The 15,714-nt window shown below is 36.3% G+C and overlaps 1 protein-coding gene, 1 long non-coding RNA gene and 1 other non-coding gene across 4 annotated transcripts in view; 1 reads left to right on the top strand and 2 right to left on the bottom strand.

Moving 5' to 3' along the window:
• LOC101737535 (mucin-2) overlaps window positions 1-15,714 on the top strand; it is a 95,289-nt gene that overhangs the window by 62,467 nt on the left and 17,108 nt on the right. For both annotated transcript variants that reach the window (XM_004925398.5, XM_021347508.3), the window contains exons 4-5: window positions 1,377-3,266; window positions 3,515-5,166. In XM_004925398.5, coding sequence (XP_004925455.2) covers window positions 1,377-3,266; window positions 3,515-5,166 — 3,542 coding nt within the window. The remainder of the gene's footprint in view (window positions 1-1,376; window positions 3,267-3,514; window positions 5,167-15,714) is intronic.
• Mir2763 (microRNA mir-2763) lies at window positions 6,871-6,955 on the bottom strand. The gene has a single exon (NR_107332.1). It is a non-coding gene; the product is annotated as a microRNA mir-2763 (primary transcript).
• LOC134200844 (uncharacterized) lies at window positions 13,369-14,338 on the bottom strand. Its single transcript, XR_009975915.1, has 3 exons — window positions 14,129-14,338; window positions 13,619-13,803; window positions 13,369-13,456 (listed from the first exon to the last, which is right to left on the bottom strand). It is a non-coding gene; the product is annotated as an uncharacterized LOC134200844 (long non-coding RNA).

Genomic DNA, 15,714 nt, shown 5'->3' with positions numbered 1-15,714 from the left:
TAGGCGACTACTGCTTCGGTGCAGTCGAGCGTACAGCCCACCTGATGGTGAGTGGCTACCGTCGATCATGGACGTCAGCAATGCCAGACCACTGCCTATCGTATCGTACTCTCCACAAGCCTCATTTGAAGAAGGACATGTCGCCGTGGATGGTAGCTCATTCCGAAGTCGGATGGTACGTGGTTAAAAAGTTCTCTGGAAATGCACTATGGATGAATGCAGTGGTTCTAGGTAGTACGAATGAACTCTACTCCAATGGCGGGCGGTTCGATTCAGAATACTTCCCATGGAACATACGGTACAAAATGCAGAGAGAACCAAAGTTCCTTCCCAGACTCAGAGGTTCCAAATGATCCGTGAGAATGAAATTATCGACAATGCGAACGATGCAATGCGATTAACGTCTTTATATTTGCGTCTACTCACAGAAGTATTTATTATTGCTGTTAGGTGCTCGTCAAGGTATTTAGGATTTGGAAATGCAAATATAGAAAGCTAATAAAAATTTAAAACAAAATAGCAAAAGATTAGAGAGTGTGAAAGAGAGAGAGAATGAGAGAGAGAGAGAGAGAATGAGAGAGAGAGAGAGAATGAGAGAGAGAGAGAATGAGAGAGAGAGAGAATGAGAGAGGGAGAGAGAGAGAGAATGAGAGAGAGAATGATAGAGAGAATGAGAGAGAGAATGAGAAAGAGAATGAGAGAGAGAATGAGAGAGAGAATGAGAGAGAGAAAGAATGAGAGAGAGAGAGAGAGAGAATACACTTTATTGCACAACAAAACAATTTACATTTTAAAAAGAACAGTCAAAAAGCAGATAGGTACATTTATTTGTAGCTTGTAAGTTTGGTTGGATATTTGTGAATTGTCTAATTAAGTATGCTGTCGTTACTTTAGTTAACGATGTTAAATTACTATTGTTCCACAGAACGTTACTAAATTATCCAAATGCATTTTGTAATTGTAGTGATGATTTCATCAAATTTAAAAGTCTATTTAATTATCTATTGGGAGCTAACATTAGATGTGGTGTTTATTACGGGCTAATATTTTCATATACGCTAAGTCGACTGAGAGGTTCCAATAATTTTAAGCTTCACTAATGGGTTCCATTAAAAAATCACAAACACAGAAGTTACATTCAGTAACAATTTCTAAATTTCAATAATTCAAAAATATTCGTTGAATTTCTGTTATATGAAGAAATAGTTACACAGTTCTTAGGTATTTATCGTCGATATTTGTTTCAATTACAGAAATTATAAATAACTTAATAATAAGCTGTAAAGTAATTTGGCTTTACTACTAGCCTGAGTACGTATTTAAAATAAATATTATCAACGAAACAATAAATTTAAAATAGCGTTCTCGAATTCCAGGTGCGGCATTAGTAGTAAATTTACTACTGATTAGCATGACAGTGAGTAGTGCTTTGTCACAATCGACACAAAGCACGGCCAATGACGAAAAGCTCTCCAGATACAACGGATTAAATCAAACGTCGTGGATTCGTAGCTCTGATGCATCGAATGAACTGAACCCTAAGGACAACTCCGAAGAGCATACAGACAAAAACGCTAAATACAAAGACAGGGGAAGGATCAAATTTCATTCTCTTTTCAAATCGACTACAGCAAGTCCGTTGCGCAAAGCAAGTTCTACAGAGTCAGGCGATTTTGTAATAGTGACGCCAGCAACGGAAATAAAAAAAACATCAAGATATACAGAAGTTGCTAAAAGTGCTAAAAAAGACAATTCTCCTGTTAGTAGTACGACACCGGTTGCTGTAAAAAATGGAGAAGAGAGCATTGAAGAATATGATGACGAAGACGAGGAAGAAGAAAGGGAAACGCTGCAAAAGTTTTCTTCGAACAAATTCCATGAAAGCTTTTTTAAAATACCGAGCTTCGGCGACGACAACAACGAGAGTTCCAACAATAAAGTAAGAGAAGATTTCAGCAGTCCCTCCTATGGATTTTCTAGTTTCTTCCCAAAAGAAACTTCATTCGGCTATGGGCACAATGATAACAAAAATAATTTCAAATCGGAAAGTTTCTTTGATTTCGACAGTGATCTGACTACGCCGAAGAACGATTTCTTTGATAAAAAATACCAAGAGATCTCAGGTAGTATTATAAAAAAATTAGAAACTATTAAAGCTAAATCTCCACCGCCTAACATCACTAATGTACACAAGATCGTCAAAGAGAATGTTGGCCTAGAGAGGTTAGGGAATAACACACCGACTAACAAATCTACTGTTTTCATAAAAAATACCAAAGAGATACGTGTTTTAGACAACGAAGGAGCTGGTAGTGCTAACGAACAATTATCAGATGTACACGGCACCAGTATTTATTATGAAATGTCTGTACTGTCAACAGAAACCTACGCGATCAATCATTCTAATGATGATGATTGTGATAATGATACGTTACCAGCAGAACCCACCATGAGCACATCATCTGAAGAAGAATTGGCATCAATAAAAACAACTACGCCGACACCGATTCAAGTTTCTACTAGACCACCGTTTCCAGATCCAACAGTTGAAAACGTCTCAACGCTTTCATCAAATTACGTGCCCATTTCGACTGCTTTGCCAATATTTAACTCAATAATTCCGGTTTCGACGCAAAACTACATATCTTCAACAGAGAGAGTAACCAGAGTATTCTCAAGCAGTTTTAGTAGGAACAGAAATTACTCAAAGAGGCTTAATCTGAACGGTGTTAATGATTCACCAAATAGTGTGACATTGAAGACCGGCACATCAACTCATAAACCTCTAACTAGGAAGTTCCACTACACTACACAACGAGTCAGGCCAGTTTGGATGGCACCAAAAAGAAATGTTACCAAGCCAGCTTATCAGCGTCTGACGACTCCGACAACGATTTACTCGGAGCATTTCAACATCAAAGACAAATATACAACTACACCCAGACCGCGGCCGTCTAATAAAGTAACACTTACTACAGTCACGTCTGAAATAGACCCTGTGCTTCAAAGTGATGTAGGGGGCTTCAAAAAAGTGGTACACTCTCATTCAATATCCGATAATACGATTCCATCATTATGGAAAAGGGGATCCACAAAGTATAGAACATCAACTGCCACTTCAGACGAAGTTTCTAATGTGAGTGAAATGGAAATACCACCTACTTCTATAGTGTGGGCTCTGGCTAGCTTACGAAGCCCCTCCAGAAACTCAACAGGGTACAAAACTGACGACGAAAATGAGTTACAAAAAGTAGGAGAATTATTAGGTAAGCCATTTTAAAATATGTCTTGATACCAAGTTTTTGAAGATGATTATTTAATTTAGAATGTTTGTATTAAATGATATTTTATCATTGATAGTATTATAGTAATCTAAACTCAAATTGGTTTGTATGCTATTTCAAATTTAAATATATCCAGGCTATGGTCTATTATTATTTGCTATCTAATAATTTTATATGTACCCAATAAAACTTAAAAAAAATATGTTTTAATGTCAAATATGATATTTCAGAAAAGAATGAAACAAAAACATCGACGACCACGATTGCAACAACCATGGAAATCAGCGAAGATATTACTAATAAAACAATAACAGAAGTTGAACAAAATAAACTTCCTTGGCAGTCTGTGCAAGCTTCGACACCACCCATCAACGACATGCAAAACGAAACCATTATAGAAAATAAAACAGAAAGGGTCACAGCTGAAAGCAATATTTCAGTTCAGAGCAGCCCCGAACCAAGTACCACGGAGACGGACACCACTAAGTCAACCACTAAAGCATTCAAACCGGCTTGGGTTTCAGCTACAACAGAAACGGAACAAAATATGACGGAAAAAGATAATCTTGTCATTAAAAGAGGTTTTGAATCGATTACGAAATTACCTTCAGGGATAACTACACCACAAGACGAAACGGAAGATTTGAACCAAATTACGACAAAAACGCCAAAAACAAGAGATGATTTTGAAATAACAACAATCAGATTTTCGTACGTACCGACACAGACGACGGAGACGCCTGACGATTCGGAGTATGAGTTAACAACCTTCAATTGGCGGCCAGTATTTCCTACTAGAACCCAAGCGACAACTATAAAAGATGAGCCAATAACCACGTATCGTCCTAAGTTTATAACAACAACTGAGCTTCTAGAGGAATCTACTACTGTAGAAGATACAACACCTCCCGTAATAGAATTATCTTCTCATATTATTGAGAACGCAACAGAAGATATTGTCCAAACTACTGATATAAATGAACCTACTATTGTATCAACTAAAGCTATTGAAATTAATAAAGCTACCACTATACCTAATAAAATTACTGAAAATATTAAAACTACTACTATTTCTGCAACAACTGAAATTAATGAGCCTACTACAATTAAAACTACAACTACTGAAATTAATAAACCTTATAGTATGAAAACTAAAATTACTGAATTTATTGAACCTACTGTTGTATCAACCACAACTACTGAAATTAATGAACCTTATACTACCCCAACTACTCAAGTTCCTACAACCAAACAAATCACTACCGAAACCAGTACCACTACTACCACTGAAGCAGCCACTGAAGATGTAAGTGAAACACTCCCAATCACAGTTACAAAAACAATCACAACGTCAACAACCACTTCACCTACAACAACTATGACGACAACACCTCTAGAAGACACCACAACGATTATTATAGAAGTGGTAACTGAAATAAATACAGAAAAAGAACGTACCATAACTGCTCCAATGCCAACTGAAACACCAAAACCAACTGCCGAATACACTTCAGAAAATATAGATGATAATGAAGTGATAGATCAAACTACCGCTCCGAGCATGCCGTCTGTTGCACCGACTATAGTTGTATCCACATCAAAAGTACCAATTTGGACTACTACAACTGCAGCAATAGAATATACTACTGAAGCCGTGGAGACTTCACAAGAGAACGGTAAAATAGTATCCAGCACTGATAGCGAAATGGAAACGACAAGGGCCGTGAGCGATTTAGAGGATCTGACCAGTTACGCCGGTGAAATGACCACGGAAGCTTCCTCGAGGGTTCTGAATTCGGAGGACAGTGGAACAGGAGTAGCTGTCGCTATAGCCGTCAGCACCATCGGGGTCATCGCTTTGGTTCTGCTCATTGCATTGTTGGTAAGTGTAATTTTTCTTAAAGTTAATAAATACTGTGCTTTTATTGTCTGTATTCATAATATAATGTTTCACAATATACAAACGAACAAAACGACAATGAAAGTTGCCAAAACAAAACAAAAAAGAGCCTATCGGATATTTCCGCGTATTCGCTGCGATTGTTTTGTTATTTTAAATCAGTAAACAGCCGTTTGACAGTGTAAAATATACTATAGATATAATAAAATTGAAGTAATAAAATGGTAATCGAAAAGTTATAAATTTCCCCAGTAGCATTATAGGGAAGGTGTCGTGTGAAAAAATGAAAAACTTAACATCTAAGAACATTCATGTGTCATTGCCATTTTAGTCGGAGCGTTTTGTAATAAATTAAACTCAATATTGAACTTGAAAATAATTCAATACTTCCATGAATTGCGTTAGTTTAGAAATTCACAAAACTAATTTTATTTAGATTTTACTTTGAAATATGCGCATTACTGTTGAACTTCAAATCGTGATACTTATTACTCGTATGTGCCACATACATAAAAAGTCAAATAACGTCAAAATTGGACTCTGCTGACGCTGCGACTTATTCGTGCTACAAAATTCGACCTCTTCGTGGTAACGTGGTAAAAACGTAAAAAATAAACAGTCATTTTAAGTTATGGCTCATGAAACTGACAAAAATGCGGCATCAAATATTCCTTAGAGTATCCTCAAGTGTTATGTAGTGACATACATATTTTCATATACATATTACTACCCAATTTTGAACTACCGTAGCATTATTAAAATTGGCAATTATGGGATGCTATTACGCTTGGGCTCACTAGTAAAATTTTATATTGTGTATATATTTCAAGCTTCTTGTCCACATAATTGTCGAATGTCAATCAAACTACCACATGTTCTACATTTCTACAAGAAGCCAAAGTCCCATGATAAACTGGCAAAGCTAATTTTTGCGGGCGTATCTATCTTTATTTCTTTTTATTGCTCTGGTGGTTGGACGAGCTCACAGCCTACCTGGGTTAAGTGGTTACCGGAGCCCGTAGACATCTACAACGCAAATGCCGCCACCCACCTTGAGATATGAGTTCTAAGGTTTCAGTATAGTTCCAACGGCTACCCAACCCTTCAAACCAAAACGCATTAATAAGCTAAATAAGCAGGGCGGTGGTACCTACCCGAGCGCGCGTACTCACAATACGTCCTACTACCAGTAAAAATTTTTTTTGAATCAATCAACATAAATATTATAATTTATATGTTCTTTTTCATTTCAATGCCAAACAACAGTTTTTCAACATTAACATTCATTAGCAATAACAAACCAAATTTTAGAGCGAAAGTATTATTCCTATCTGAAGCTATCTGCGAAACTTTGAATGTTTTACAACTAATATTATTATATAGTTTTCCTAAATTTGAAACTTATATTAGGTACAATACTGATAGAAAAAAAATTTTTATTTTGTTTACAAATGCACACAGCGAAGTATCTTAAAATAATTGCTTATACTAGGTACCTACTTATTCGAAATATCGACAAAGCAAGCCATTGTTTGCTCTATGAAGTTTATAATACACAAAATGTTTACCACAACATTCTGAAGCCATGAAAGGTTTAAATAAATTCTATTTTCATCTTGTCACCAAATATTCTTCAATTCTTCTTAAAGTTCTCTGCATTCTCCGAGTCTTCCAGTGTAGATCATTCGTACAACATATCCAAAGAAATGAGCATAATATCTAATAATAAATCTCACGATAAATTATGTTCACTACTTTGCAGTACATTGCCGATTTAACAATCTTCATTGAGTCATGTTTCGAATCTTATACCAACTGAAATTATATAAAAACATTACTAGTAAAAAAGCTCGATCTTCACTGTGATTATTTGAAGTATGTACACACACACACACATGCCATTGAACTTGCTTGAGTAACAAGAATTCCAAAGAAGAGTCAATTTTGTCACATTCATATTTTTTGCTTTTGCTCTCTCTATCTTTCTATACGCTATAATCTAAATTCTAACGCTATAATCTTTTTCTATTTTCGCCTTGTGGAGGTCGCTTTGAAGAATATCATTTAGAATAACATATTTTATATTGTATTAACATAGTTAATGGTTATTAGCTTATGTAATTTACAACCCGGGGTATTATGCAAGAAATGATGAATGTAGAAGAGATATTTTTTATTGCGTAGATGGGTGGACGAGCTCAAAGCCCTCCTGATGTTAAGTGGTTATCAGAGCCCATAGACATCTACAACGTAAATGCCGCCACACACCTTGTGATATAAAAAGACTAAGGATGTATGGAAAATCTATATTCGTTCTTTCTTCAGAACTGTTGAAGTTATACCTTAGTGTTTGCTGACTTCCGCTAAAATATATAACTGAAGAAAAATACATACGTGAAAAAATTACGCATTTGAAAAAAAAATGCAGATATAAAATAAAAAGAGCATTAACGTGATCTCGTACCGCATATGCCTAAATCAGCCACGGTAACCACTCACCATCAGATGGGCCGTATACTCGTCTGCCTATAAGGGCAATGAAACCAAAAGACCTATTTGCCAAATTATTACATTCTTGATCAGTAAAATATTTAAAATAAAGCACTTTCTTAAAACTGTATCGCTTGAGCATTCCATACTTTCAGTAGTAGTTCATAGATTATGATTAATTAAATAAAATCCGAAGCCTTTCATTTAAAAGTTAACCCGGTTAACCCGATATTTATAACTAGTCAGGTCATAAGTATTGTCACACAGTAAAAACTTTTCTTTTAGAATGCTGGCCACAAAAAAGTTTATTGATTTCGAATTTCGAATTGTTCATGAAAATAAAAATGTATACTTTTAGAATTTTACTCATTTTTAAATATGGAGTGGACGCTTAAAGAAGACCGTATTGCAGTTATTGCGTTGCATCGTTGCGGTTACGCGCCAATTCAAATTTTTAACATACTGAAAAATTTGAATATAACCAAAAGATTCGTTTATCGTACCATCAAACGATACAATGAAGACTCTAGTGTAGATGACAGGTCAAGAAGTGGTCGCCCTCTGTCTGTTAGGACTCCAGCAGTGATAAAAGCTGTGAAGGCGCGAATTCAAAGAAGTCCCAAACGTAAGCAGAAACTGTTGGCCCTTCAGATGGGGTTAAGCAGAACCACGGTGAAAAGGGTGTTAAATGAAGACTTAGGGCTTCGGGCATATCGAAGAAAAACAGGACATCGTTTGAATGCTCGTCTGATGGACCTGAGACTGAAGAGATGCCGCGCTTTGTTGAAGCGGTACGCGGGAAAAAAATATCGGGAAATTCTTTTTTCGGATGAAAAAATTTTTACCGTAGAAGAGAGCTACAACAAACAAAATGATAAGGTGTACACACACAGTAGTGAAGAAGCGAGCAACCGTATTCCGCGTGTCCAACGAGGTCATTTTCCATCCTCGCTCATGGTATGGTTGGGAGTTTCTTATTGGGGCTTAACAGAGGTACATTTTTGTGAGAAAGGTGTAAAAACGAATGCAGTTGTGTATCAAAATACAGTCCTGATGAACCTTGTGGAACCTGTTTCTCATACCATGTTCAATAACAGGCACTGGGTATTCCAACAAGATTCGGCGCCAGCTCATAGACCGAAGAGCACACAAGACTGGCTGGCGGCGCGTGAAATCGACTTCATCCGGCACGAAGACTGGCCCTCCTCCAGTTCAGATTTGAATCCGTTAGATTACAAGATATGGCAACACTTGGAGGAAAAGGCGTGCTCATCCCAATTTGGAGTCACTCAAGACATCCTTGATTAAGGCAGCCGCCGATATTGACATGGACCTCGTTCGTGCTGCGATAGACGACTGGCCGCGCAGATTGAAGGCCTGTATTCAAAATCACGGAGGTCATTTTGAATAAACTTTAGTGTCATAAGAATCTATGTTTTGTTAAGTTCATTTTGGTATATGAATGGTTACATAATGAATAAACTTGTTTCAATTATTTTACATTAAACGTGTGACAGAATTTATGACCTGACTAGGTATATATTCATTTAACTCACCGTTTAATTAATCCAATTCAGTTTACCATTCTCTGCGGCATCTCGGTCTGGAATTATTCGATATAAACAGGTTAAAAACACTGAACTATTTAATGGAGTCATTAGAGTCTACATGGCTACTTAGATTTTTCCTACGACACTTCTCTTAAATCACTCATTTATAAATACAATTTAGGTTAGGCGGTCATCGGAGTTCTACGAACTAGACAGCTTCGTATTCACATTATTATTATTATTTTTTATCGCCTTTGTAGGCAGACGAGCATACGGCCCACCTGATGGTGAGTGGTTACCGTCGCCCATGGACTTCAGCAATGCCAGGGGCAGAGCCAAGCCGCTGCCTACCGCTTAATACTCTCCTTCTAATTCGTAATATATAATAGTTGCATTGTAAAATTGTTGTTCAGTCAGAGCGGGAAGGATGATAGTAAATGATAACTAAAAAGTTGGTAATACCGTCTTGATATAACCAAGTGGGTTTATCTATCTATCACTCTTAGTCGCAGAATGTGTTTAAATATCTTGGTACAATAAAGAGAAAATGAAATTTACTAGTGGTTCCGCAGTAGTCGAAATTCGACTATAATTAATTGAAATTATGAGTTTGAACATTATTATGATTCTATTGTCGAAGACTATTATATTTCTATAATCACAGATTTCGCCATTACTACACTATAGACCAAATAATATTAAAGACAAACAATATTAATCTATTCTCAATTTGACCACAGACTTTGTATATATATAATGTGTGTGTCAAATATATGGTAGTGTGTAAGTTTTTTTTTTATTGATTTACAGTATTATTAATGCATAATTTAAAAAAAAAAATATTCTGCACTCCTTCTCTGTATGGGAAATTTCATACTCCTCCGTCCGCGCAATTTTCGTAAAAAGGGGTACAAAGTTTTTGTTTCACGTATTAATATATAAATTCATCAAGATGAATTCATATTTGAGAAAACATTTACCATATATGACTTGCTAGTTCGTTGTTTCGCTATTTCTTGGCCCGTGAACAATTCTCATTTGGACTTCCCTGTCCTAACCAATAAAATGTATGGTTTTGCGTAGATGCCGAAGTTTCCCTTAAGCAGGTAGGTACTTACTATTTTTATTAATGAAATATAAATTGTATATAATAAAATGATGGAATAATATCGGAATTTTAAATAGAATTTAATTTCGTTAGTCATATGAAAGAAGCTAGGAGCGAACGTCCAATATCAACGAAATACTATTTACCTTATAATAATACTGAATTTATTATTTCGATTGTGGCGGGTAGCCATCATACAACGCAAGATAATTGACACATGCCTGAATCTCGCTTACGACATTTTCAAGATAAAGCGCATATATACAAGTTCCGAACAACAACATTCGGACCGTTGATCTACCGAGCAATATCACCCGCTCGGTGGAAGATCTGCCCTTTGTCGTAAGCCCCAAACGATTACTATTCAAACACACAACAAAACAGTTTTTTTTTTAAATTGTATCTTCTAAACTTCTTTCACAGAATATAAATCGTATGAGTGAATAAGTTTCTTTATAGGTATTCAAATTCTCAAAACTTCAACATAACTAACTGAATACATTAAAACAGCGCTTACGATCGGATGGCCTATCATCGCGTCGATTGACGCGCGGTGTCGAGTGAGCGGTTGGGTGTAATGTTCCAAACTCAAGAATTTTTATGACTACTGCTTGGTTAGTGGTCACTACACACACTTGAGGTGTCGGTGTATATTTATATACGAAATAAACACGGACTCAACAAGATTAAGTTCATTTAATGTATTAATAATTCTCTTTTGTTAATACGCTTTTATTAGCTTCAGACGTATGTATGTTAGTAACGGAATTTTTGAACATGATTTTGACCCCCTTCAAAACGTCGGATTAACTCGAAATTTGGTATACTTATTAAGGACCGATAAACAATTCAATATAAAAATTGAAAAGAAAAATTGAAATGCAACTAAAAAATGAGACATAAATAATAGTTTAAAAAAACTAACAAAATACGCCTTTATAGAAAATCCAACTAAAAAATAGAAAATAAATTTTAATAAATTTGAATTGAAAATAGTGTACATAAGAAAAAATGATTTTATTGTAAAAAAGCGTGGGGTGCTTTTCAGGATATTATCAAACTTACTCTTCTACTCATATCTGTTCATAAAATATTTATAACTATGAATACCATGCACCCCACGCTTTTTTTACAATAAGATATTTTTTTCTTTACACTATTTTTAATTCAAATTTATTAAAATTTATTGAAGATAACTTTTTTCTCTGTAACGTTTAAAAATACTTAAGAGCCTAATTTTTTATCGCTACGAATGCTTTATCTTACTTGTGGTAGCTTACTGGATGTAAGACTTCTTGTGAGTCCGCACGGGTAGGTACCACCACCCTGCCTATTTCTGCAGTAGTAGTGAAGCAGTAATGCATTTCGGTTTGAAGAGCGGGCAGCCGTTGCAACTATACTGATACCTTAGAACTCATATCTCAGATTGGGTGGCGCATTTGGGTTGTAGATGTCTATGGGCTCCAGTAACCATTTAACACCAAGTGAGCTGTGAGCTCATCCATCTATCTAAGCAATATAATATCTCTGTGTGAATTCAGTAGCTTAAATTCATTTCGGGTTGTCAATATTATGACTTCAATAACAGCGCTACTTATCGGCTGATGGACAAATGGGATGCAAATAAAGTTTCTACGTACCTGATATTAATGGTACTCAAACTAGGTAAAAAATCTAAACGGAGAGTGCTTAAACTTAGCAAACGTACGTGTCAGGAACATGTAAAATTTGGGAAGCGTTGTCGCACGCTACCAAGTGACCGCTTTTCAAGTTAGTTACCCAATTTCCCCAACAACATCCTACTTATTTATATGGTAAATTGTTTCTTAGGATAACATTATTCTTATCATTACCACTTCGTATGTCAAGCTGACGTTGTCTTTTCGGAAACTGTTCAGTTAGACCTTCGTAAGTAACGGTCATCAGAAGTAATTAATGTAGTATAGGACAGACTTTTATTTTATTTCGTTTAATCATAAATATATCCTGTATCACTTCGAATTTTTTTGAGTCAAGAGCCTATTTTTCAATGCAATTAGTTAAAGTAATTGTAAGAACGTAAAACTGGCGGTGTAGTGCACTGTGTGGACAGGCAACACATTCTTATCTGCGAAGATGCTTCGGTTTGAAGTCCTGATATACGAATCCTACTTACTACGTAGAAGCGTTCACAGCTTAAAACGTCAAGTTAATGGTTAAATCCCGCCGGCAGAATGCAACACGTGTTGGCAAGCGGGGTCCACGTTGGTGGAATTACAACATATCCTCATTCAGTCACATGACGGAAGAACAATAAGGTCACGAAACAGGATGGGTACACTAGTTCACGGATCACCTGATGATAAGTAGTAACGGGACTCATAAAGATAACATAAACGCTGTTATCCGCAAAGTTTCAAATCTCAATTGATTTTAAAATGACTCTCGGCAGAAATAGGTATTGTAATGGTCCTATCTAACGGTTACCTTACCACCAGTAAGAAAACGCAACACCGATTCTGGTATTCGAATGAGTGAAGTCCCATTTGGCCTGGACCAGGATATTAAAGTTCTTTCATCACAGTGATAACGACTTAATGTGATGAGTTAGAAACACAATAACGCTATGCTATAATTCAATATATTCAATAATTACAATTTATTCGATACATAGGAAGTATAGTGTGAGATAGAATCAAATAATAAAACTGTACACTCTTTACGAAATCGCGTATCTTATGTGAAACCCTGAAGAACACAATATCCTGATAATAGAATAAGAATCTGTAGTTTATTGTAACGTAAACCTGAATATATTATTATTGTGATCTTTCTTCTCTACCTATTCGTTGGTAGGCAGGCCTATTCCGGATGGGTAGGAGAGGTCACGGGCTCAAACAACGAGAATTTGGTAACACTAGCCCTAGCAAGAGCAGTGCTTCGCAGAATCTGCTACCGGATGAGAATCGTGACTTATCGAGAAGATCCGGCACGAAACTCAGTGGTCTGAGACCCTAGAGCCTTGCCCAATTTAACTTTAACAAAAAAAAACTGTACCTTAGTAATCAGTAGCGTCTGCAGACGGTCTGCCGAATTACACGGAGGCGTCAGTTGCCCAGCAGCAAGTCGTTCTCTGCTTCGAGTCCTAAGGATAATAAAAAATAAATGGTACATTACCGAACTAATAAAATATTAGGAGACAAAGAACAGTGTAAAAGTATTTCAATGGCCCTAAAATAGATTTTCATCAGTGTCAAAAGCACTAAAAACACGTGACAATAAAAAATACTGAGTGAATACCAAATACCTTCTAGTACTGACTTCGAATCAAGCCTTCAATGTATAAAGCCACCTGATTTTGTTGTTTTAAGCTTGAAGGGTAAAAGAAGTAAATACAATAGCTTCGAATCTTCGAAAGCTTATATCTTTTTGGCGCATTGAAATGGCTACTGGTTCGGAAGAAGAAATTATTTTCCTCCTATATTGTTCCTCCTGTAATTGTACATTAAATTAAAAACACAGTCACTAATAAAAAAATAACAAGAAAAAATTCACTAGAAGTGAGGTTGTGTAGTATCAGCCAAGAAATAGCAGCACACTCTCTTCCCGCGGGTTTCGTTCACTACCAACCAGCATTTACTGGTGGTAGTAGGTGTGGTTAGCCGAGGGGGCCTAGGGTAGCTTTAACCGTTTGGAAGGGTGGGGCAACCGTTCTAAGTGGATGGCAGTATTCACTTTTAGATGTATATGGGATTCGGTAATATATTAATTAAAAAAAAAAAAAGATTAAAAACTAAACTTATGAAACAAATCTTACCTCGAAATCGGAAACTCTGACAAGCTCTAAATATATAATACTAAAACAAAACGCGCAAAGAATTATTAAAGATTAAAATTAAATAAACTTTTGAGTTACTATTTAAAAAATTATAATAATTAAAGTTCAATTATAGATTTTGTACGAGGGACGACAAGAGCAGTAAAGTTATAGAACACGTGCGACTCTATTGGAAGACGTCACAATAATGTCAGGTCAGAGCTTCTACAGTACAGGGAGTGCACGAGCTAATTTGCCTCAGCGCAGGGCTAGGACCCGCACTCATGCGGTACGGACAGAAGATAGTGCTGAGTTGTTCTCTGTATTAAAGACCGTGTTTCTATACATATAAATAAATTGGAGTGTCTGTTTGTAATATTGAAATAACCGTTTTGTACTACATGCTTAAGAATATATATTCGGTACATACACCAAAATAACATTTTTTACAATTTTTGTCTGTCTGTTTGTTCCGGCTAATCTCTGGAACGGCTGGACCGATTTTGACGAGAATTTCACTGATAGATAGCTGATGATAGGACTAGGTTCTCCCCACGGCGTCACTTGCGGTACGACAATAACTGCGGGTAGCATCGCGGGACTCAGCTATCAATAATAAAATTTAAAGTTTCCGAAGCGAAGCGAGGGCGGGTCGCTAGTTACTAATATATATAATACTAGCAGCCCGCCCCGGCTTCGCTTGGGTAGTGGCGCACGCGATGTAAAGAATTTTAAGTAATTTTTTTACACATTGGGCTACATTATTGGAGTGTCAGTAAGGATCCCAAATTTTTTTGAAAATATAATAAATATAGCCTATGTCAACAGTGAAATATTTTTTTAATCGGTTCAGTAGTTTCGGAGCCAATTCAATACAAGCAAACAAACAAATATTTCCTCTTTATAATATTAGTATAGATATAGATATCGAAGGCTGAAAGGTTATTTGGTTTAAACGACATTTCGGTTAATACGCGAAATTTATCTTTGTAATTAAAGATCCGTAATATTTGGTATTTACGCCGTGGAAAAACATTATTACATGCTGGCTTACAGATGTTGTATGAATGTTGAGTATATTAAATTGAATACACATAGTACCACTATCCTGCTTATTTTAGCCACGTAGTATTGTTGTTACAGTTCAAAGGGTTGATGGTCCCATGTTGAGCGCCAATTTAAGTTTTTTGGGTTCCGTTGACTGGTTGATAACTAGTATATCGCCTATTATCACTGGTGGTAGGACCTCTTGGGAGTCCGCACGGGTAGGTACCACCACCCCGCCTATTTCCGCCGTGAAGCAGTAATGCGTTTCGGTTCGAAGGGTGCGGTAGCCGTTGTAACTATACCTGAGATCTTAGAACTTATATCTCGAGGTGGGTGGCGCATTTACGTTGTAGATGTCTATGGGCTCCAGTAACCACTTAACACCAGGTGGGCTGTGAGTTCGTCCATCCATCTAAGCAATAAAAAAAAAAAAAAAAAAAAAAAAAAATTTAAGGAAACAATTAACAAACAATTTTGTTCATTATTTTTCTACTAAGATTGTCCCGACAATTTCTATCCCCCATACCGAGTTCACCTAT

The sequence above is a fragment of the Bombyx mori genome, chromosome 21 (genome assembly GCF_030269925.1).
Source record: "Bombyx mori chromosome 21, ASM3026992v2".
Taxonomy (NCBI): Eukaryota; Metazoa; Arthropoda; class Insecta; order Lepidoptera; family Bombycidae; genus Bombyx; species Bombyx mori.
This window is presented reverse-complemented; position numbering and strand designations above follow the sequence as displayed.